The sequence below is a fragment of the Chaetomium tenue genome (assembly GCF_020726465.1).
Source record: "Chaetomium tenue strain MPI-SDFR-AT-0079 chromosome Unknown F5144scaffold_5, whole genome shotgun sequence".
NCBI lineage: Eukaryota > Fungi > Ascomycota > Sordariomycetes > Sordariales > Chaetomiaceae > Chaetomium > Chaetomium tenue.
Genome location: NW_027117333.1, coordinates 815,153 through 837,024, shown reverse-complemented (window position 1 = coordinate 837,024; position 21,872 = coordinate 815,153). Strand labels below are relative to the sequence as shown.

The 21,872-nt window shown below is 55.2% G+C and overlaps 8 protein-coding genes across 8 annotated transcripts; 5 read left to right on the top strand and 3 right to left on the bottom strand.

Moving 5' to 3' along the window:
• On the top strand, positions 1 to 1,115 carry F5144DRAFT_652595 (uncharacterized protein; the record flags this gene model as incomplete). Its single annotated transcript, XM_066793058.1, has 4 exons — positions 1 to 116; positions 243 to 348; positions 541 to 924; positions 1,086 to 1,115. 4 exons carry the CDS (start codon positions 1 to 3, stop codon positions 1,113 to 1,115), a joined length of 636 nt encoding a protein of 211 aa, XP_066640981.1.
• Positions 1,116 to 2,659: 1,544 nt separating this feature from the next.
• F5144DRAFT_277616 (uncharacterized protein) lies at positions 2,660 to 4,629 on the top strand. Its single transcript, XM_066783677.1, has 4 exons — positions 2,660 to 3,602; positions 3,731 to 3,911; positions 3,993 to 4,334; positions 4,387 to 4,629. The coding sequence occupies exons 1-4, from the start codon at positions 2,991 to 2,993 to the stop codon at positions 4,413 to 4,415; spliced, it is 1,164 nt and encodes a 387-aa protein (XP_066640980.1). The 5' UTR covers positions 2,660 to 2,990; the 3' UTR covers positions 4,416 to 4,629.
• Positions 4,630 to 7,276: 2,647 nt separating this feature from the next.
• On the top strand, positions 7,277 to 9,277 carry F5144DRAFT_277586 (AAR2 protein-domain-containing protein). Its single transcript, XM_066783676.1, has one exon. It carries the CDS (start codon positions 7,530 to 7,532, stop codon positions 8,871 to 8,873), a length of 1,344 nt encoding a protein of 447 aa, XP_066640979.1. The 5' UTR covers positions 7,277 to 7,529; the 3' UTR covers positions 8,874 to 9,277.
• Positions 9,278 to 9,447: 170 nt separating this feature from the next.
• On the top strand, positions 9,448 to 10,314 carry F5144DRAFT_603845 (EAP30/Vps36 family-domain-containing protein; the record flags this gene model as incomplete). The annotated part of the gene is made up of 2 exons (XM_066791314.1): positions 9,448 to 9,914; positions 9,984 to 10,314. The coding sequence occupies 2 exons, from the start codon at positions 9,448 to 9,450 to the stop codon at positions 10,312 to 10,314; spliced, it is 798 nt and encodes a 265-aa protein (XP_066640978.1).
• Positions 10,315 to 11,080: 766 nt separating this feature from the next.
• On the bottom strand, positions 11,081 to 12,697 carry F5144DRAFT_277477 (uncharacterized protein). The gene is made up of 4 exons (XM_066783675.1): positions 12,517 to 12,697; positions 12,007 to 12,276; positions 11,658 to 11,933; positions 11,081 to 11,577 (listed from the first exon to the last, which is right to left on the bottom strand). Exons 2-4 carry the CDS (start codon positions 12,229 to 12,231, stop codon positions 11,206 to 11,208), a joined length of 873 nt encoding a protein of 290 aa, XP_066640977.1. The 5' UTR covers positions 12,232 to 12,276; positions 12,517 to 12,697; the 3' UTR covers positions 11,081 to 11,205.
• Positions 12,698 to 14,279: 1,582 nt separating this feature from the next.
• On the top strand, positions 14,280 to 15,109 carry F5144DRAFT_603843 (uncharacterized protein; the record flags this gene model as incomplete). The annotated part of the gene is made up of 5 exons (XM_066791313.1): positions 14,280 to 14,408; positions 14,459 to 14,629; positions 14,687 to 14,775; positions 14,833 to 14,989; positions 15,044 to 15,109. 5 exons carry the CDS (start codon positions 14,280 to 14,282, stop codon positions 15,107 to 15,109), a joined length of 612 nt encoding a protein of 203 aa, XP_066640976.1.
• On the bottom strand, positions 15,013 to 16,683 carry F5144DRAFT_514179 (uncharacterized protein). The gene is made up of 2 exons (XM_066786587.1): positions 16,086 to 16,683; positions 15,013 to 15,975 (listed from the first exon to the last, which is right to left on the bottom strand). Exons 1-2 carry the CDS (start codon positions 16,278 to 16,280, stop codon positions 15,463 to 15,465), a joined length of 708 nt encoding a protein of 235 aa, XP_066640975.1. The 5' UTR covers positions 16,281 to 16,683; the 3' UTR covers positions 15,013 to 15,462.
• Positions 16,681 to 20,733, bottom strand: F5144DRAFT_514177 (SNF2 family N-terminal domain-containing protein). Its single transcript, XM_066786586.1, has 2 exons — positions 19,209 to 20,733; positions 16,681 to 19,153 (listed from the first exon to the last, which is right to left on the bottom strand). The coding sequence occupies exons 1-2, from the start codon at positions 20,449 to 20,451 to the stop codon at positions 16,890 to 16,892; spliced, it is 3,507 nt and encodes a 1,168-aa protein (XP_066640974.1). The 5' UTR covers positions 20,452 to 20,733; the 3' UTR covers positions 16,681 to 16,889.
• Between the last annotated feature and the right edge of the window lie 1,139 nt (positions 20,734 to 21,872).

Here is a 21,872-nt window from a genome sequence, read left to right as displayed (position 1 = left end):
ATGGCGGTGGACTTGTCTGTCACTGCCTGTGCATCGTTGGCCCTGCCTTTTCCCGCTCTGGCTGGGGTGGTGCCCTTGATCCGAGTTACGTTGGTAATTACCACATGGAAACAAGGGTGTCCAAAGTTCAAAGAAGGGCTTGAACCACCCCCACCCCTCTATCGAGTGTAATCCCAACCCAAGCTTGGCGTTGTTGACGCCCGCATCCTCGCATCTGTGGTAATCTGGTCGGTTGTGTGCAGGTCAGCGGTGGGTGACCGAGCCAGCCGCACCAGGGTCCCCAAGACGGCGGACCACGCGAGGAAATGCACTGCGCAGATCCCCGCACTGTGCCATGGATGGCGTACGGTACAGCACCTGGTTGTACTATGTACTGGCTGTATTGTGGGAAAATGCACTGGGATTCCGACGCAGGTTCCCTTCCACACCTCGAGTTCTCGAGTCTTCAAGCACAACAATTAACGATTACCTAGAAGCGGCAGACCTTTTTTTTTTTTGGCAGGAGAATACCGCAGATACATTACCTCGCCACCATTCCAGCCACTACCGCTCACCGAAAACTTTGCTTCTTTCTCTTGTAACGAGAGATCGGTGTTTTACAGGGTGTGTCACCCCCTGTTGATATTTACCATCGCTGAGGTCCCAGTTGGCCAAGTCCAAGCCGACCCGGTCAAAGGATCCACAGAGCCTGAGTGCAACATCCGTCTCCATTGCGCGCGCCAGCCAGTCAATCTCCCTGCCCCTCGCCACTCCATCCGCCCGCCCCAGCTCCTGCGAGCCGCCACTCCTGGACTTTTTTGCCCTTCGAGAGTAGGGGGCTTTGTCGATGCGGGGATCAGACGCACGGCCCGGGCGCAAAGTGACAGTCCTTTCCTGAGAGAGAACGACGTGCTTTTACCCCAAGGCGCGAACACCAAAAACCCGGTTCCGCGAGAACGCGCTTGTACTTGGGTTGCTTACGCTGGGTCTTAACTAATAAGTCGCATAAATGCTGGGGACCCTAACGGAATACCGGGCCATTCTATTTTTCTCTCCACTCCTTGTCTATACTTGTAATATGGATGGACACAGTATCAAGGACATAGATGCCCGATACATCGCCAGCTCCGCATTAGGTCATCAACTGCGCGAGGTTCGCGCGCGAGTCAGAGTGGAGCGTCAATGCAGATATGGGGATTTTGGAGGTCCTTCTGGGCAGGCAGTTCCGCCTGGGTGGCGTTGCAGCAGCGACATCCCCGCTGAGATTGTACCATGCAGATCCATTGGTCTAACCACTTGTGGGTTATCCACATTTCCTCAAGCAGCAGCCCACCGCGCTGCAAGATGGCAGGTGTGGTGTGTGGGAAGATGGGTGCGCCACGACTGACAAAAGGAAAAGGAAAAAACTAAAGCACATAGGATGTGTGCCGAGCGCTTGCGAACATAGAAATCTACATTTCAGATAATGCGCCGTGCATTTGCTTGTGGGAGAGCAGAGAAAAGAAATGGAAGAGGAAACCCAAGGAAACTTCCGACAAATCGTTCGTGACGAGTTGAAGACTGGAACCAGCGGGATGGGAACGATCGGCTGTGGGGTTGCCAGAATGCGTTAGGATTTCGCAACTCGTTAGGCGACGCGTGAGGGGGGGTTGCGCCATTGGGTAATCAGCAAGTCCCAACCGCATGGACGGGTGCAGCCATTCTTCTCTGAGAAGAGAGTCATGTTTAATCGACATGGCTGTTTGTGCACCAAAACCCCAAAACAATGAGGAAATACACTACGTAGGTATTTGATCGATCGGGGCATCGCTGACTTATATACGATCTAGACCTGCTATATCGGATGAGATGACGGCATTGATATCATGAATTGAAAGGTCAGACGAGACGGAGAATACAATGTGTCCGATTCGCACAGTCCACCAGCACATCACTGGGGGTGGGAGTAAGGTACTTATTCTCCGGCTCTCGAAACCCGGCAACAATTCTCCTCTTCCCACCGGGTTATTCCTGTTCTCAACCATCACTCTCTCTTCTCCTTTCGAAGCAGTTCTCGTTATCATAGCACCCTCCCCATTCGTTGGACCTCGAACCTTGCAAAGGCAGCGGGCTCCACTCGTGAAATCAGCCCCTCCTCAGCAGCGCGGGCAAGCGTGACGGTCAGTGGGCACTTGAATTCACAAACCCTGGGCCTGGAGGCCGAACGACCTCCCTGCTCCTGCAACAGAGCGTCGACCCCATCCCAATTTCCCTCCACCCTTTCCCACCCCCACTCCGATTATAAAATCACCCTTGGTCCCGCACTAAACTCAATTTTCCCTCCCGGTCTAACCCTCACGATTCTCTCTAGACAAGCATCCATTTCACGGCACGTCAACGGCTGATCTAATTCTGCCAGGCTACTGCACGAAGAAGCAGCGGGCTGGTGCGCCTCACGTCTCCAACCATTTTGTCGGGTCCCGGGAGCTAAACTTTACATCGCTGCGGCTCTGGTGCTTGACTAGCCCATTAGCGTGCACGCTAAATCGCTTCGAGGACTTCTGCAGCGTGTGCTTCTCGACCCCAACAAGCCACAAGCCAGCAGCAAGACCCAGCCCATTCTTCTTCAGGCCTACGCACTAAATTAGTGCTGGTCGCTCCACTTTCCAGCCTTCACACACGCCCCCCCCCTCCACCCACAACAATCATCTGCGGTTTTGCCGCCGCGGACTCCAAATAATAAACCCAAGGTCCCGCCTCGACAGACCGTTCCACATTCTTCCGACCAAACTACACGATCGTTGTGTATTATTGTTGCCAAGGAAACATTGACAACACTTCACTCTCTTTCTCTCTCACATCCTTCATCCGTCATCACGCCCTTGGCCTGCGTACTTCATTAACGCGCCGCTCAACGGGCTTTCACGTACCAATCCATCCCCCCTATCACCCACCCGACTGGCATCCGAGCCAGCCCCTCGACTTTTGGAATTCCCCTGTCCGAATTTCCCGGCGACTTCTTCGACTCTTCTATGGAGCGCGCCGCCCCCGAGTATTCGCAGTCAGGTTTGCCTTCGCCCCATCCTAGTGTCGTCGGCGACACGCAGTCTAAGGCGGAACCTGTAGATACAGCGTCTGCTGCTGCTCAATACGCGACGCAGCAAGAGGCGCGGTCGGCCAGCTACTCCAACTCGGCCACTCCCACCTCGGATTACAACGTGTACCCGACCACTTCACGGTCTGCCACTTTCCCAGACATGCAGCGCTCCTACCACCCCGCTAGCAATCCCAATGGGAGCGGCGGAGGGATGCCTCAAACACCAACAAGTCCGTCCATGCCTCTGCCAGATGGGCGCAGCCATCAGAATCCCCAGCCGGAGCAGGCCAAGTCTGACAGCGCTCTGCCTATAGATCCATCCATTGCAGGTGCCAGCCCGACTTACGCGACACACAACCAATATCCTCCCTATGCCGCCCCGCCCCAAGACATGTCTCAAGGGTACCAGCACCCGGGTACACCAGGCTTGTACACTCAGCCTCGCCCCGACTGGGGCGGTTACGGCCAGCAACCCGGCCATATTACCGGCACTCACATCTTCCACCAGGCCCCCGCGGCCGCCGCTGCCCCTGGTCGCCAACATCAAGTAGGTGCACATGCACGCATGCTCTGTTTTTTTTTTCTTTTTCACCATTCGCATTTCCGACAGACCCACAAAGCCTAGCCTCGCCTTCTTTCAAGTTTAGCTAGACATGGTGCTAACTGTATCCCCAGGTCTACAGCTTCGTCCCTATTCCTGGCGCACAGCAGCACAAGCGTCCCAGGAGACGGTTCGAGGAAATTGAACGCATGTACAAGTGCGGCCATAACGGGTGTGAGAAAGCTTATGGCACACTAAATCATCTCAACGCGCATGTAACAATGCAGTCTCATGGTGCCAAACGAACACCTGAACGTACGTTGATCGCCCAAGCCCAAGACACCGGGCAGCCCCCATTCAAAGTGTGCATTGGCTAATGTGGTTGATTTCATCCAGTGTTCAAGGACATTCGCCGAGAGTGGAAGGCCAAGAAGAAGGAGGAGGAGGCTCGCAAGGCGGCTGCCGCCGAGGAAGACCGGCAGCGACAGGCGGCTGCTGCAGCTGCCGCTGCCGCCCAAAATGGAGGCGCCGACCCGCAAGCTGGCGTGGATGCTGCTCAGCCCCCAACATCTTATCCCGGTTCAGGAACCGTCCAATTGCCCCCTATCGGCTATCAGACCGCCCGGTATGCGGGACCGCCCCCAGCCGGCATGCAGCAGCAGATGCCCGAGTATAGCTACCCCGGCTACTCGCCAGCATCACCATACGGCCAGTCCGGCCAGCAGATGTACAACCCACGTAAGTGAGAGATTCCAGCTACGATGAAAATCCGTGTTGCTAACCCCCGCAGACAATGGTGGCCAACCTCCGAGCCATTAATTGGCCTTGGTGCAGTGTGAACTGCAGAGGTGCCAGCTGCATGCCTCACGAACCTATAAAACGACGGCTTCTGCTTCTCTGGCTCGAATATTCCGTGCCAACAATGCACCGCCACATACAACACGAGGGCAACAAAAAAGTAATTGTGCCCACCAAATTCAGCGGCCATATGCCGCATCACAGCAACAATGTTTGGTTACAACCTGTTTTTTTTTTCCTGTTTTCTATTTTTTTTTTTCTCCTTCCTTTATTCCCTTTTATTCCTCACATTCTAGCATCTCGATTCCCGACATTTTATCATCGACATTGCATGGAGTCGGCATGGAAAGGCGTGCATATCGCTCAACGTGGGAGCATGGGTTGAGTTGTCTTTCACCATGGGTCAGGGCAGTCGGATATACCCCAAAAGAGAGAACACGGAGTTGTAATGCATGGCATTAGGAGGAGGTGGTTTGGGGCTGGGGACTGGGGCTGGGGACTGGGGCTGGGGGATCTTACGAAGCTAGGAGAGGAACACACGAAAGGACAGAGCCATCACTTTTGCCCTTCAGGCCCTTGCAAACAGCCGGGTCGGGTGTTGTGTTCTTCCCTTTTTGTGATACGAGGCGATGAAGCAAGGGGAGGCGTTGGGTGTGTGGTTTTGGTGGTGTCAGCGCATAGCTTGTAACTAATTGCATTGCCTTTGCCCGCCAAGGACAGGGCTGAAGGTGGTATGTTAATATAGTTAGCACAGCGCTCACCCCTTTTCAAATACAAGGGCTGTGGCCATGCTAAAATGAACTCTCATCTCATGACAATACTTCTGCCGGCCGTTGCGAAACTTGACAGAGGATTTCCCACCCATCAGGGTGACCGGTGTGCATGCAAGTTCACCCTTGCATCGGAACTATTTTGCTGAAAGACAATGAATGTGACCTTGCAGGGATGGCTGAGACTGAACTCTTCTTATGTGATACCGATGACGGTGAAACAAGGATGCTATCGGGGGGTTGTGACACGTTCCCAACGCCTCAGGGTTGTCGAAGAAAAGGCATGGATGGGGTGATGAGACGGTGTGTGTGGAGGGAAGTGGTGTGGAGGGGTGTGTGTGTGTTACAATGGACGTTGCTTCGCTCGCATGCGGCTTAAGGTTTTTTGGTTTTTTTTTCTAACTTAGGCAATTAACAAAAGATCTTGGCCTCCGCTCTCCCACGGCCATGGCACTGGGATCCTGTTAGTTCGGCGCATGTACCCCATGTGCGGCCCAGCAAAAGGACCCGGTGGTTTGGTAAACTAGGCTGAAGCTAACGACTTCGATCCCGCCCTGCACAGGGTGGTGCGTTGGTTCTTGCTTTGATGGCTGTGCCGACAAAACAACCAACCACGTGGGGTACCAGGGGGGGTTCGAGGAGAGAGGGGGAGGGGGGTTTCCCGCACGCAAAGTCTCATATTAATGCCGCCTTTGTATTCAGGCAGGTTACCCGGATGGCGGGGTTCCTTTTGTGTGTTGGTTTTCTGCGGGTGCACCACCGCGCGGCGGTACGAGGATGCGCATCATTCTGTTTGGTGCCTGCTGCTGCAGCTCGGGAAAAAAGGCTTGTTTGCCAACGGGCGTTGGTCTAAAACCCCCCTGTTTGCCTTAGCTTTGTGTAACCACACACTTTCGGGATGGAAGAAGACGGGGGCCATGAACTGCGCGCAAAACGGCAAGGGGCAGCGAGCAGCACCCTCGGGAGAAGACGACGCAGGAAAGGGACGGCTTGGCTTGCGGTTCTCTCGTGTCACACTGCTGGTTGTGCCACAGACAGCCCTGTCGTGCCATGGGAAGCGCAGAAGCTGGGCGGGACTCGGGCGGCGGGGTGCAGGTCTGGTAACACCGACGGGGGAGTCAAGATCCTGTCAAGGGAGTCGGAGGTGGGATGTGTAACGCGGACGTCGGGTTTCATCTTCTTCGGGCCGTGGGGAGCTGCCGAGACTCGGGTCGGTCCTGGGCATATGCGATGTTGCCAAACTCGGACGAGGGTGCGAAACGGGGGGTTACAAGGATGAAGTCGCCGTTTCCGGGACATGATCTAGGCGGTTGGAGGTAGGCCATTGAATCGCAATTGACCATTAAACTCCGTCACTTAGCTAGAAATATTTAACCCGTCGGGTTCGGGAGGGACACCCGCTCCAGGAGGTCAGCTCCTACCATCCCGTACCATGCCATGTGCGTCGTCTGATCCCGAAGTGCATATGCAACACGTCCGTGGAATCCTAAATAGATGAAGCGAGGACGCTAACTCCTGCACATCATGTGCGTCGTGAGTTGTGGTACAGTAACTACACTGCCAAGATGCACTGTAGAAGACGTACATACAGGGCCCTCAAGCCTCGGGCAAAGACACGGAATGTCCCGTTCTAGGTTGCCTAGCGTCGAGACTTTCCGATAATACTGTAACACAAGACTGTTGGTACGCTAACCGAGTCCCGAGATTCTATTCTATGGGTTTTTATGGATTGTTCCTCCACATGTTCGATCGGACAGGGCACCCTCCACAAGTACCGGGATTGTTGTGACGTATGATGGAAAGATCCTGATACGCACTGTGCTTTCCTGGGGTTTGACGGGATTTACAGTGGTATCCCGGGCCGTGCCGGGTAACTCTCAACCTCCTCCTTCCAGCGTAGTGGCTATACTCCGCTAATTGTAGTGAGTAAAGGTTTGTCATGATTTTGGGGGCTAATGAGGCAGAGGAGGAATCTTAGTCTTCCTGCACCAAGTCTTCACTCGGCAGTAACTTGTCCTTTAATTTGTACCGACGTTTTATCCTCTAATTCTCTGCAGTAACTCAAGGCCGGAAGTGGGGCACGACAGTTCCCCGCCAACGATCAACCACAGACCGATACGGGCACTTTCTCAGTCACCCGTCTAGGCGGTCTGAGTGAGGGTCTCAAAGTACCAAACTAATTTTTGTTTGCCCTTGCCAAAATAACTCGGACGACGTGGCAACCGGATCTCGTTCTTCGACAGAAAACAAGCCCGCCGTAAAGAGCTTACAGCACGGGAAACCAGGGCTGTCCTCAACCTCGAGACGGTCACTATATGTAGCAGCGAGGTTCCTTGGCCTATACAATTTGCATAAGGGATCTGTAATGATGCTAAAATCGGGACGTGAAGGCGATGAGGAGGCGGCCGATGTCCAACCACAGCCGGCCTATCTCGAAAAGGGGGATGTCTTTAGGACCTTGGGACTACCGAATGACTTTGTCATTGGGCTCGACAATATGGCAATGACCACCAGCAAGAGCCTCCAGGGGTTCCGTGAAATCCCACCGGGTGCCCATTTTCTCTGGGTTCAGCACCCCGGCAGCTTCTCTCGGTGTGGCTATTGGTTCATCACCGAAGACCAAGGGAAAATACGCACCAAGGAGTGGAATAGGCATGGCGAGACAATGGGAGATCCCATGGGCCAGCCAGGGCCATCCGATGAGGGGAATAGAATGGATTCTATCTACCCAACGCTACAGCCATATATGCTCCATGGCCAAGGACATCAAGCACCAGGGCCAAAAGACGGCACACTCCCCGACTGGGCGCGATCTCCTAGCCGCCTCTGGGGCATCTTGACCAGCGCCATATCAACCCATTCCCTCAGCAGGATCACCGGCAAACAAAACACCCAGGAGTATTTCATCGATTCCATGGACTCTACCAAAGGCACCTCCCCCAACACCAACAACGAGCTCAACTTCCTCTTCACCCAAGACTTCCGCGACCTCCAAGTCCTCGACGTCGCCTCCACCAAAGCCCGCGTCGCCGACACCTCATCCCGCATCCAAGCCTTCCTCACCCACAACCCCAACACCAACACCACCGATACCAACCCAGCCACCCCCGACCAAGCCCTCCTCGCCGAGCTGCAGTTCACCTTCCTCACCGGCACGCACCTCAGCAACCCCGCCTGCCTCGAGCAGTGGTGGAACCTGGTCCTCAAGCTCGTCCTGCGCGCCTACACCCTCGCCCTGTCCCACCCGCGCCTCGCCAGCAGGCTCCTGCAAACCCTGCATGCCCAGCTGTTTTATACAGAGCATTACTTCGCTCCCGGCGGCGGCGGCGGCGGCGGTTTTGGGGTGGATGGGGCGGGTGGGGCTGGTGGTGGAGATGGGCCTAGTAGTGAGAGGCCGATCTTTCAGTATAAGCCGCTGTACTGGGGGAAACTCCGTTTGGTGTTGGTTGAATACAAGGCGCGGCTAGATGGGCTGCTTGCGGGGTTGGGAGGTAGTGTCACGCCTGAGCAGGAGGTGGTTGGGGGCGTGTTTGGGGAGCTGGAGGCGTGGCTGGGGAGGAAGGGGTGGGAGTTGGGGGGGCGGGGTGAGACGGAGGAGGGCGGTGGAGAAGATGCGGTGGATAGTGAGGATGAGGAGGATGAGCAGCCGGTTGTGGTGGAGCTGGATGGGGAGGGGAGGGAGGTCGGGTTGGTTTCGTTTAGGGATTAGGGGTGTGGTGGACGGGGGGTGGGAAGGGGCATGGATGGGGTGGCAGTTGGTTGATGTGTCGTGGGAGCTGGGGCTCATTGGGTTGGAGAGGTTGTTTGGCTGAATTCTAAACTCTTAGCTAGGGCTATATATTTCAACTCATGACGTGGTTTTTGGAGTTCAATGTCTGGGCTTAACAGGGCCGTCAGAATACCAAGAGGGACATGGGTGAGAACCTTGTGCCATGTCTAGGCGATACCTTGGCTTGTCTAACCCCCAAGGCCGAATACGCCATGGCGTTTCTAGAGTGCTACAGCTCCAAAATAAAAGAAATAATTAGGAATGCAATGTTTTAGCGAGTATGACAATACAAATGGAAGTGGTGATGAAGCGATGATGAAGGCGGCATCCCGGCTTTATCTTATCGCTCGTCACCCCTCCCCCACCTCCCCCCCAGCAACGTCATCCTTCATCACACTCACCGTTCACCGCCAACCCACTCCCTCCTCACCGCATCAACAGCCACAACAAAACAAACGCGACCCCGCCCAAACCAAAACAACACACGAAACAACCAAAAAAAAAAGAAAAAAAAATGTCCCGCAAAGGCGTCGGTCTCGCCGCCTTCGACCGCTCGCGCCTGACCTCGGCGCAGTACGCGAGCCACGGCTCGACGCTGCGCTCGACCAACGCCCAGGCCCTCGAGACCCAGCTGGCCGTCTTCCGCTCGCTGCTGCAGCAGTTCGCCCAGACCCACGCCAAGGACATTCGCTCCAACCCGACTTTCCGCGCCCAGTTCGCCCGCATGTGCGCCGCCATCGGGGTTGATCCGCTCGCGAGTAGCAGTGGTGGTGGGGGTGGGCAGTCGGGGGGTGGTGGTGTTGGGTCGATTTGGGCGCAGTTGTTGGGTCGGTCGGTCAATGATTTTTATTTTGAGTTGGCTGTGCGCGTGGTGGAGGTTTGTGGGGAGACGAGGGGGGAGAATGGCGGGTTGATTGAGCTGAGGAAGGTGCGCGAGCGCATTATGACAAGCCGCATGGAGGGGGCGCCGGAGATTACGGAGTGAGTGCCACTGGAGCCGTCTTGCGGTTTCTAGTATGGTGAACGCGCAGGTCGCTAACAAGCCCGCAGAGACGATATCCTCCGCGCCGTGGGTACCCTCAAGCCGTTGGGGTCGGCCTACTCCATCATCAAGGTCGGCAGCAAGCCGTACATCCGATCCGTCCCCAAGGAGCTCAACACAGACCAGAGTGCGGTGCTCGAGGCCGCCCAGGTGCTAGGCTATGTCAGCGTGTCGATGTTGATGGCCAACTTGAAATGGATGCGGGCGCGGGCGCAGACGGCGCTGGAAGACCTGATGGCTGAGGGCATGCTTTGGGTGGACAAGCAGAGCGAGGAGTGGGAGTACTGGAGTCCTGGGTTTATGCTCGAGACCCAGGATGTTCTAGAAGAAACAGGATGAACTGCCCTCCCAGCCGACAACACAACAGAACGACCGAGACCTAACGTGCGGTATGCGCGACCATACTCCTCGGCTGTACGGCCTTCCGCACCGGTTACTTCCGCCGGTGCTGCCTATCATCCCCGACAGCATGGACTGGAGATATATGTCCGGGCTTCGAGCTTCGTGGGAGTCGGGGAAGGAAAGGGGTCACGGAAAGATGAGCAGGCGGCTGGGAAGAAACTCCCGGAGGCCAGTCAACTTCAAAAAGAAGCCAGGATGGCGCGGCTCGTACAAGGCACAGTACAGGAGGGCTATACTTGGAGCTATCGCAGCGCTACAAAGCGGGCGAGATACAGATACCACTCCCCAGGCCGCCGCGGCAAGGTGTATGAGAGATGTGCCGTGAGAGTACCGGGCGGGGGGGTTGGTGTTCGAGGGGAATTCTCCAGGAATATACAAGCAGCCGGCCGCCCTTGGTGGACAGTTGGTTACTTCAGGAACCCGAGCTATCTTGCAATTGCCCTGGATGCTGCTGGGGTTCAAGATGCAAGTCCAACTGGTGGCATGTCAACTTCGCGGGTTACGAGGTATCCAAGCTATTTGTATTCATCTACCCTTCCTTGCCGCAAATCCATGCCATATCTGACTGACGTAAAGTAACAAAACAACGAACATTATACAGGTATCCCGCCCCGCCCCAAAACTCCCGCAAAGGAGCCTCTTCCAGAAGATCCACAATCCGTCATAAACGCTCGGCCCACTAGACGCTATACCACCCACCCGCCATCCCACTGAAGGGAGGCAAGCTGTCAAGCGGCACCGTGGTCATATATTCATTCCACACCACAATTCGCGGCAACACCAACACCAACACCGGCCATCACCGCCGACGACCCCGACGCCCTCTGTTTAGTACGGAGGGTTGGGCCCGATGGGCGGGTAGTCCGGGCGCGGTCCGCCAACGGTGGAGCCGCCGGGGGTGGGGCCATCGCGGCGGCCATCGCCGAAGTGCCTCTTGCGGAGGGCGGAGAGGCGCTTCTTTTTGGCAATGGTGTTGATGTAGATGCCGAGGATGAAGGACACGAGGTTGAAGAAGGGCATCCAGGTGTTCTCGGGTAGGAACTTTTGCGCAAAGGCGAGGCAGATGGGCGAGGTGATCCAGCTCACGCGCATTACCTTCCAGAAGCTGGCGCGCACCGTCGCCTTGACCTGCTGGTACGTCTCGGCACCCGCAATGAGGGACATGGCGACGAGGTAAACGCCGTTTTGGATGGGCGCGATCTGGGGTGGACGTTAATACAAGCGCATATACGGGAAGAAAGAAATGAGGGCTGTGGATGATTATCCAAAGGGCTACGTACCACCAGGTTGCTGAACAGAATCTGCAGGACCTTGGCCCGCAGGCTGGTACGCCCGCTGAAGATCTTCTGCAGGAGCCAGATCAAGAAGTGGCCGAGCGGCGCGCTGACGAGAGCGCCGTAGGCGGCCATCTTGGGCACGCGCGAGGTGAAGTAGTTGCTATGCTTGTTGCGGTCCTTGGCCAGCCATGACGCAATGAGCTCCTGGCTACCGGCCAGGGTACCAGCCGTCAGCATCTTGGTGCGCAGAGGGTTGTCCTCCAGTTGCTGCAGGTAGGTCTAGAGGGGTGGCAAGGTGTTAGCCGAACGGGTTGGCGCATCATCGTCGGAGGGTCAGCGCGGGGTGACATACGGCGAGATAACCCTTGGTGCCCGCATTCTTCCTGCCGCCGGTGAGGGCGGTGCCGACAACGGCCGAGATGGGGTGCTTGCCGGTGGTGCCGGGCAGTTGTCCATGAGCAGCCTCGGCGATGGCGCTGGCGGTCGACCCTACGAAGCCGCCCTTGTGGGAGACATGGTCGAGGACGGCATCCCGGACCACGTCCTTGACGCTGTCCCGCTCGATCTTGATCGACATGGCTTCGCGATGGTCGTCAAATAGGCATCTAATGATAAGCGGGCCCTGATAGGGAGACCGGATTAGCCCTCTTGCACAATTTTGGCCTTGTGTGCGTTGCGCAATGTGCCGGCGATGCCGTGGTTGCGCCGGGTCAACGCTTTGTTTACAACGGGGATAACACAGCCGGATTGCTGGGGGGAATTGGGGGATTCGGCGGGTCTCGAATGCACAGCAGTCTTCTTGGGTGCGTGACCGTTCGCGCTGAATGAGCGGTCGAGACAGGGGAGATGGAGATGGACTCACGATTGATGGAGAAGAGACAACTGTTCGAGCGATTCGGGTTGGCTAGGAGTGAAATGTGCTGTCGTCGCAAAATCTCGCCTTGCAGCGTCGAAAACGAGTTGACCTGAGAATGGGGAGGCTGGTTTTTTGGATGGGGGACACAGCTCCCCTGTTTGCCGAGCGTCGCGGGCGTCGCGACTGGGCCAGAGTGAGGGGCGCGTGTGGAGACCTGGAAAGTAGGCCAAGGATGAAGCTCCTGATTGGTCGCATTGACGGATGGCCGAGGTTTTGTTTTCCCAGACGCCTTCCCCGTGCTCCCTCAGCTGTGAAGAAGCACGGACAAGTCAGCAAAGCGGCAGGACGGCCCCTGTCTGTGCAGGATAAACCCTGCCAATGTCTCGACCTCGGCCAGTCAACTTCCCACCACGATGCTGCTGCTGCTCCCCAGCCTGGCAACACTTCAATTGGTTGGATGGTGTCGTTATCCGATGCGTGATAGAAGTCGGGCACATCATCAAGCGGAAAGAGCCGAGTTTAAGATTTTAAGCCGCATTCGAATAGCTTGGGTTGTCGGCGCTCTGAGTTCCGTTGCTGCTAGTTATGGTCGCTGTTGTTGTTTGTTGTTTGTTGTTGTTGTTGATGTGGAGAAAGGGGGGTAGACTCCCGATTCAGAAGTCAAAAAGCTTACCGATTAACCGTCCGCCTTAATTGACGGAGGGGTATTCGGCTACGAAAACTCCTCGAGGGAATTTTACTTTGGTGGGATTCGAACCCGCACCCTTATGGGTGTACCACTACGTCTACGGCAGATGATGAGTCTGCACTCCCCCCGCTTCACCAAATTAGTGAGTCGCTTTGCGGGGGGAGTTGCTGTGGGGGGGCTCGGAATATGTATATTAAGGGCCAGTAATAGGTAGGGCAGTGGGAGGGGAGGGTAGAGTTGAGATGGAAGGGAATGATGGGAGTTTGTGGATGGGGTGTTCGAACTTGTGACACGGGAATGGGCGTTGAGGCTCAACAGCTCAGCAGACCTCAATAGAGACACGATGTTGAGCCATGGCTTTCGGTATTCTAGCGGTGGGAAGTGCCTAATTCGGCGTCAGTATAAGATACGTTGTTGAGATGTATAGGCTTGCAAAATGGTCGGGGCTACTAAGTACACTGGCAGTGTTGTAACACCAGAACATCGGCGGTGTTCAGGGAGACAGTGGCAATAGAGAACTTGCGTGAGTTGAAGTCAAGCATGGAGCCACGGATCTGGTTATGCATGAGTTTGTCAGCTCTTTTCTTTATCTCGGCCTAGTCAACATCATGGTATGCAGGGATCGGACAGTTACAAGTCTAGCAGCTGGGGAGGAACTGATACTTATCTGATCATTGTTACCTAGTCATCCACGAGGAGCGCGGTGCGTTTCCTGGCCTTTCGACTGAAGTTCTTCAGCAATTGTTCCAGCAACAAGTCGCACAGTCACTAACAACCAAGAAACGATGATTCCTTCTACCCATCGTGATTCTCACCTCAAGCACTCTACCCATCGTGGTTCTCACCTCAAGCCCGCTGTCGACCAATATTGCCCATCACAACCTGCAGAAACTAGGCCTTTGCAAAAAGCAAATGTAATCCGTTACGAGTCCGATACACATACGACCCACGAATGGATTCGGAAACCCCAAGCCCTGGCAGCAGCCTTCCTCGCGGCATTACACAGCCCTTCGCGGCTCCCCGAGAACGACCACCCCAACAAAACCCAAATTCCTGGACACCAACATGCGACCACTCGGCTATGGCGGTCATTTACGATGGCACCTTTCAGTGTATGAACTGCGGACTGTTTCCTGCGTTTGGGACACTTTATCGCTGCATCCTGGACAGGGAGTCTCTGATTCAAGACGCGTATGACGATGGATTTTCAGTAAGTCGAGTGAAGCAATCGTAACAGAACGTTGCTGAGACACCAAACAGGCCGCTTTTGACTTTATCGGTTGTCATTTCGAAAAAGAAATGTCGCTTGGAAAGTCTGGGCCTGACGTCAGAAGTGAGCCAGACAGCAGCCCTCGGATCGAGATGTCCGAGGAGCAGTTATCCTCTTATACGCCGGAGCAGCTTAGCATTTTAGAATCTCAGCGTAACAACGTGCGCTCTACGCCCAACATGGCACCTTAATCGTTTGTTTTCTGACCTGTTATCTAGGTCCGCAACACAATAGCCAACGAGCGCAGCATTCTCGAACACCTCACCCCCGAGTGTGCGAGAGACAAATACCCCTACGACGCGAAACCGTGGGTTCCCGCAAGGAACGCCGAGTGTCAATACAAAGTGTGCAACCCGTGTCATAGACTGGGATACGAAAGGACTTGGGTCAGCCTGAACTCGGTCTTAAACGAGGACATCCCGCCCAATGTTGCAACCGGATTCTCCTTCAGTTTCGCGAGAGAAAGGCCGGTTTGCGACGCCAACGTAGTCAGAAATATCGGAGTCCGCCCTAGTCCACTGGTAAGAACTACTTTATTATGTCTTTGTGAGGATCTGGTATCTAACCGCTCTCAGCCTCCGCATCATCCAGCGATGGCTTCAGAGCCTATTATTACCTTTCCACCCCCCACGGTCCCCTGATATGCGGCGAGGACAACAATTTAACTTTACTCAATAATTTATTTAGCCAACATATGTCGTTAGTTATTTATGTTGTGAATGCCCGTAATTTGACGTGGCTCCTGGGCAGACTTTGGTGCTTGCTCTCGCGGCCTGCCACACTTTGTACCGTTTATATTATATGACCGGCAGAGTGCTAGATTGTTATCCCAGAATACCCAAAGACTTCCCACAAAAAATGCTTAGTTGTTGCTACCACGCCGTGCCCCCGACCAGGCCGACACACCTGAGCACGGAGGAGTCGACATCACATCGGCCGTACCGGACTCCCTCGCCGCCCTCACCGTTTGCCTTTAACTGGGCAGCCCATGGGATCACATAGGAATCGCCTTCATCTCCTGCAGCGTAAAATGCCTCCGCATCTTCTCCGCCCCAAGATCCCTCACCTCCTGATCCAGATGCTGCAGCAACACATCCCCCCACGAATCCATCTTGGCCTTCAAAACCCCCAACTCCAACTCACACTCCCTCTCCTTACACCGCCGCAGATAATCCGCCGTCTCATCCATCCCCTCATGAATAACCCTATGCTGCCGCAGCAACTCACACTCCTCGGCCTGCCGCTTCTTCCCCCCACCACCACTTTTCTTACCACCCCCCCACCCCCCCGCCCCCGCCCCCGCCCCCGCCGACGTCGCCCTAAACTCAGGCATCTTGCGCCCCAGCAGCGGGTACAGGTGGGTCTCCTCGATGGAGTGGTGCATCTCTAGGTAGCGCGCCAGCCGCAGCCCCTCGTCAATGAACTGCTTCAGCGACATGCCGGCGGGCCGCCGGTTGGTGGTGCAGGCTGTGTGCAGGGTGGTGTACATTTGGCGGAAGTGTTCGTGCTAGAAGAAGAAAAGGAGGGGGGTGGGGTGTTAGATTTGGTGTGTGCGGGTTGGGAGGAAGGTGTGGGGGGGGGTTCGGGGGTGAGAGCGGGAGGGGTAAAAGTACATACAAAGTATTCCATTTGTTCGGCGAGGCGGTTGTAGATGCGGAACTCTTGTGGTGTTAAGGGGGGGAGGGCAGGTTCGGGTTCTGCTTCCTGTTCCGGGGCGGAGTCGGGTCCGGAGATGGGAATCGGGTTGTCCTCTGCCGGCGGCGCTTCCGTGTTTGTGGGGACCGCTTCCCCGGGCGTCATGTCTTGGGACATTGTTGCGTCGAAGCTTCGGAGCCGACTACTACTTGTAGATAGACCAAAGATAAAGAAACGGTAAGAGGGCTACGCAGCGTGTTGTGGTTGGTTGGTTAGTTGGTAACTAGAAGTGATTCGGGGTGTTAACTCTGTAGGCAAATTGGGGCGGTCTCTCGAGATATATCATGCGATGAAGAGACAGGCAACCCTCACTGTAGTGGACTGGAAGATGCCTTTTTTGTACCTGGAACCATTCCCATTGGTTGTATGTCAGCCATTAGTTAGCAATCAATCCACTAGCAAAGCAGCATGGTGGCCCCCCAACCGCGCGGTGGCCGCATTCGTCTCGCCACTCCAGGAGTTTTTGACCGCGCGGGTGCTGCGATGCAACGTTGGCGTCAAGAGACAAAGTCGCATAGCGTATCGACAGGACTTGATGGTCTCACGTAGCTTTCATTATCATTCCTTCGTTAAACTCGTCTTTATCTACCGCAACCGTTCCATATGACTCTGCACTCAGGATGCCATCCCCGGTCGCCCAGGCCCCATCCCATTCGAACCATGTATGTGTGTGCACCCGTAAAGTGAAGCAAATCGAAAACACCAAAACGCCATCCAGGTAGCCGGTTACTGATATTCCGGCTTGAGCGTCCAAATCGCCCGCATGCTCGACCCGCGTTTCTCCATCTTGGCCACCTTGCTCAGTGCTGCTTTGAACGCATCTGCCTGCCGAGAGCCGCTGCAGAACCGGTTGAAATGATCCACTAACAGCTTTGACGGCGCCTGACCATTGTGCCGCCTGATAAAATCCGGTATCATCTTCTCAAAATCCTTCGCTCTGAGATTCTGGTCCCCTGGGCCGGGCGTACCCGGCCTCGAGCTGCCGGGGCTACTAGAGCCGAAGCCCTGGCGGTTGGCAACGCCAGCCAATATGCTAGACGAGCCTGGTCCCCCGCGCCCACGCCGGACGTTGGTAGGCCGGCCGGCCTCACCAACCTCGCCAGTCCACGTCACGGTACCGATGGGCACGTTCCGGGCTTGCTCGCCTGCCCGTCGGAGACCGAGGGCCGCCTGTGCGGCTATTCGGTTGGCCTCCTGCTGGAGCATCTTACGATCCGCCTTTACGGTCTTTTTGCCGTTGATGATTTCGTCGTGCTCAAGGAGGCTATGGACGCCTGATTTGGCGAAAAGCCCTTCCATGAGCCTGTCCTCCTCGTTGGCGGGCGGTGCCGATGGATCCTCAAACGCCTCGAGGCCAGCAACTCCGTCGATCTTGTGAAGATCGTCTTCTATTCCATCTCCGTCGTTGGGTCCAGTTTCGGCTGGCTTAGTGCCGACTTGCCGAGGCTTGAGTGGCACCGCATCGTGTCCGGGCACGATGAGCTCCTTCGGACCGGAGCGCTTGAAGTTTTTGGCATCACTGCCTTTGAAGAGCTCGCTCGTCTCAGTCACACCGTCCTCATAGGAGCTGAGACTGAAAAGATCGTGCAGGTCGTTGAGGTTGAATGTTGTCTGCTGCTTTGGGTCCTTTAATACCTTGTTTGAGAGAAATTGCTTAAAAATTTGGCGGTGGTATATCTTCTCTTCAATCGTTCCGGCCGTCATCAGCCGGTAGATGGTAACCTCCCTTTTCTGGCCCAGCCTCCAAGCCCGCTCTCTCGCCTGGACATCCGTAGAAGGGTTCCAGTCGGGATCGAAAATGATGACGCGGTTGGCTCCCGTAAGGTTGACACCCAGTCCGCCGACCTTCGTTGTTAGCAGAAACACATCGAGCTCTGGGCCGGTGTTGAACTGGTCGACGAGTGTCTGACGTTGCTTGACCGGCGTTTTGCCGTCCATGCGAATGTACTTGATATTGTCGAGCCGCTGAATGAATGCTTCGATGACATCCAGCATTTGGACACCTTGAGAGAACAGCAACGTTTTGTGCCCCAGGCGCTTCCACATCGGGAGGAGCGACTTGACAACTGCCATCTTGCCCGATTTGCTCTCATCACCCCACGCATAGCCAGGTTTGTTCTTTAGCCTCGGGTCCAATAAATCAGGGTGATTACAAATCTTGCGGAGGATATCGATGCCGTATAGTGACTGCCGCGTACGGTTGAGGATGGACGCCATGTCTTCAGACTTGAGGAATAGTTCGTATGCCTCCCGCTGCGGCTTTGATAGCTTGCAGAAGAGCACCTGCTCACTCTTCTTGGGAAGGTCGGCAGCGACATCGACCTTCAACCGCTGGAGTAGATAGGGGCTGATCGCATCCTTGAGCGTCTCAGCGCACTTCTGTGCAGTCATTATCTGCAAGTTCGTGGCATTGGCATAGCCTCCGAGCCTGATTGGTATCTCGAACTGGTTGCGGAATGCGACTAGGGTACCGAGACGCATGGGGTAAACGAAATCAAATAGAGACCACAGCTCAGTCAGATTGTTCTGCATCGGGGTACCGGATAGGATGATGCGGTTGTGTGTGCGGAGCTCCTTGCAGTAGATCGTGATGGCTGTGTTCGGATTCCGAATCTTGTGGCCTTCATCGAGGACGGCGTAACCCCAGTCTACGGGGATCAAGACGTCGCCATATGTCTGGAGACCGGCGTATGTGGTGACTAGCACATGGCCTTGTTTGACCACTCGGTCGACAATCCTTTTCACGGCTGTGCTGGATCTGCTGGGTTTCTTCTCTTCCCAGTCATCCACATGATCTTCGATCTCACCCTCATCACGAACATTGAACATGCCGCTTCCGGATGAGTGCAAGATAGAGACGCGGAGTGGCGGCCACCAGCGATGGAACTCATTGACCCACTGGCGTAAGACGGTGGCCGGGGCAACCACAATGACGGGTTTATGCAGCATTTTGCTGTAATGCAAGGCGGCGATGAAAGAAATCAGCTGCACTAAGGGATTGTGAGTTTTGCATCCTGGTAACAAGTGCATTTAAAAAAGACAAACCTGTTTTACCCAGCCCCATCTCATCGCCAACGATGCCGCCGACCTGCTGGGCATACAGCTCTGCCAGCCATTGTACACCGGTCTTTTGATAGTCGAAGAGAGAAGGGTAAATGTCGCCAGGAAGCTTCAGCCCATTCTCAAAATGATGGTCGGGTTGATCTGGTGACGGTTTGAGCCATTCCTCTACGCCATCCGACTCGCTGATCACTGGCTGGCCCATCGTCTCTTGGCGACGGCGTCGCGCCCGGCTTCGTCGCTCGGTCCAGTCCTTCAGTCTCTGCTGGTAGACGGTTTCGTTGCCATCGTCTATGTTGCTCAGATCGACCTTCTCCCCGGCTTCTCTGACCGCCTTCCCTCGCTTCCGTTTTGGGGTGGTGTCTGTCATGTCGAAATCATCGGAGGGAGGAGATCCGGGGCTGACTGCCTCTGAAGCAGATTCATCCGGCATGAACTCATCGCTGGACTCTGAGGATGGTTTCTGAATCTTTTGTTTTTTGCGCGGACGAAGGGAGAACTCGGATTCCACGGCGGAGCTGGAAGGACCCTCACTATCTTCAATGAAACCGGGCAATCTAAGATTTTGGTGGGAGCGGGGTCCTTCTCCAGCTTGCTCCTCAAGTTCGTCCGCAATAGCTTCATCCTCGGCGTCGATTATGGCCTCGGCGAGCTCCCCCTGGATGCCGCCGGGCCGGGGTCCACCAAACGAGGCGAAGGGAGTGATCTTTCCCGTCCGTATGAGATACTCGCGCTGGTTCTCACCGGGAAGTTTTCCGCCGGCCGCAGAGGCTTGATTGTCTAATGCATCTTGCTGGTTCCGCTGCTCGATGCGGGCATTAAAGTCGGCAATGTCCTTTTCACAAATCTCGATCTCTGCATCAATCCTAGCAATCTCTCGCTGAATTCGTAGTGTCGCCGCCGGATCCACTCGTGCAGCACGGAGTTTCTGCTGCTGAAGTTTTCGTTGGCCTTCCAACCTGGACTTCGATAGCTGAGCCTTCTCAATGCGCTTTTGATCTCGTTTGTCCTCGGCTTCAATCAAGGCGCGGCTAGCTTGAAAAGTGATATCCCGTTCGAGCTCGTCTTGATCTCGGACGTTTTCGGTTAGGAGCTTGAGGGCTGACTCCTCGTCATCCGTGGCCGCTTCGCCGTTGCTTGGGGTCAAGGTGGCATCCTCGATGGAGGTAGGATTAGCGGCGTCGGTTAACGCTTGAGGGGAATTCGAGCTTTGGGCTCCGGAATCCATTGTGTCGTTAGCGAAAAGGAAAAAGTGGTAGGCTGCGTGAGCGGAAAGAAGACGAAGGCGAATAAAAAATATATATTATTAATCCACGAGGGACAAAGAACGCTGCGCGTTGGCGAGTCGAGTGCTCGCGGGTGTAAATCAAGGCGGGCACATGCTAGAGCAAAAACACAGAATCGTGCCGATTTGCGACGCAAAATATCGAGACAATGATGACTGGTGGGTCTTTTAGGCAGCCGGTGGTGGTGTTGCGAAATAAGGCGTCGATCTGAACGGCATCGCGAATAGCGTGGTGCTGCAGCGTGCGCGCTGTCACGTGACCTTAATAGATCCGAATGACGTACTGAAACCTGGCGCTGAGCTTAACCCCAACACGGCTTACAACACCAAAGCCTCCTTTTTAACTTACAGTTTGGCTTCAGACTGCCACATACGACCATACCTGCCAGAAAACACGGGATCCCGTCCGCTCTCCCCTAGTTAAACTCGCAAGGGCCGGATCAGTAGTTGGGTCGGTGACGACCAGCGAATCCCCGGTGTTGTATGTCTTTTTCTGTATTTATTTTTGCCCCTTAACTGAGCATCGTCTTCTTGTTTTTCTTCTCTTTGTCCTGCCTAACGAACTTGCTGTTGTTCATGCGCTTGGGATGAAATACCCTCCAGATTTACACGTCTGGCAGAATCTTGGCATCAAGAACCGAGAGGCAGGTCCGTGCTTGAACATGCTTTGAGAGGCCTTCCGTTTCCCTGGGTAGAGTTGACGGCGCATACACACGGTGGGACTTTGACAAGCCCCGGTGTGCTGTGGAGGCATACATGTGTAAATGATTTACAACGCGCATGATGCATTTCTGCAAAAGGATAGAATATATTGGTTTATCTGACCTAGAAACTGTTGTGTTTCGGGGAAAGAGTACAAGGCGAGTGATTGTCGTCTTTCCCCAAGGGTTAAATCCACCTGAGTGATGCTCGTCGCCAGCAAGCACACCCTCCCACAAACCTATGCTGTTTTCAGCGGCACACGGGCCTAGCTCTTGGCCCACAAGGCTGAGGTACCCGTCCAGGGGTAGACGGAGCAGGGCTCGGAAAAGCATCTTTATACACAGTAACCCCCAGTGGTCTTGCAGGGCGGGCCGCACTGATTACCGGCAGACTCGGTAGAGACGCTGCTATGTAGATATTAGAGGGAATGTGGAAATCCACCATCCACAGAAGAACCCAGGCAAGCTCGCAGGCTCTGGCAGGTGGCGATGTTCGACTTTGTTTCCCTCTCTCACCGTTATAGCTGCAACGTTACGCATCCAAGGGCATGCCCCTGTCTGATCAGATATCAAGCCGGGTCACTCCAGGGACGGCGCAGCACTGTGTACCCTCGGGGAGGGGACCCAAACTACCCCCCGATTCCCGAAACTTGGAACCGCCCA

Bases quoted from the DNA above. Each gene is read 5' to 3' on its own strand.
- F5144DRAFT_277616 (XM_066783677.1), top strand. From the start codon at position 2,991: ATGGAGCGCGCCGCCCCCGAGTATTCGCAGTCAGGTTTGCCTTCGCCC. The intron at 3,912-3,992 runs GTACGTTGATCG...GATTTCATCCAG, and splicing joins TGCCAAACGAACACCTGAAC to TGTTCAAGGACATTCGCCGA. The intron at 4,335-4,386 runs GTAAGTGAGAGA...TAACCCCCGCAG, and splicing joins CCAGCAGATGTACAACCCAC to ACAATGGTGGCCAACCTCCG.
- F5144DRAFT_514177 (XM_066786586.1), bottom strand. From the start codon at position 20,451: ATGGATTCCGGAGCCCAAAGCTCGAATTCCCCTCAAGCGTTAACCGAC. The intron at 19,154-19,208 runs GTTTGTCTTTTT...ACAATCCCTTAG, and splicing joins GATGGGGCTGGGTAAAACAG to TGCAGCTGATTTCTTTCATC.
- F5144DRAFT_277477 (XM_066783675.1), bottom strand. From the start codon at position 12,231: ATGTCGATCAAGATCGAGCGGGACAGCGTCAAGGACGTGGTCCGGGAT. The intron at 11,934-12,006 runs GTATGTCACCCC...CCACCCCTCTAG, and splicing joins GCACCAAGGGTTATCTCGCC to ACCTACCTGCAGCAACTGGA. The intron at 11,578-11,657 runs GTACGTAGCCCT...CGTCCACCCCAG, and splicing joins TTCTGTTCAGCAACCTGGTG to ATCGCGCCCATCCAAAACGG.
- F5144DRAFT_514179 (XM_066786587.1), bottom strand. From the start codon at position 16,280: ATGTCCCAAGACATGACGCCCGGGGAAGCGGTCCCCACAAACACGGAA. The intron at 15,976-16,085 runs GTATGTACTTTT...TTCTTCTTCTAG, and splicing joins CCGAACAAATGGAATACTTT to CACGAACACTTCCGCCAAAT.
- F5144DRAFT_277586 (XM_066783676.1), top strand. From the start codon at position 7,530: ATGATGCTAAAATCGGGACGTGAAGGCGATGAGGAGGCGGCCGATGTC.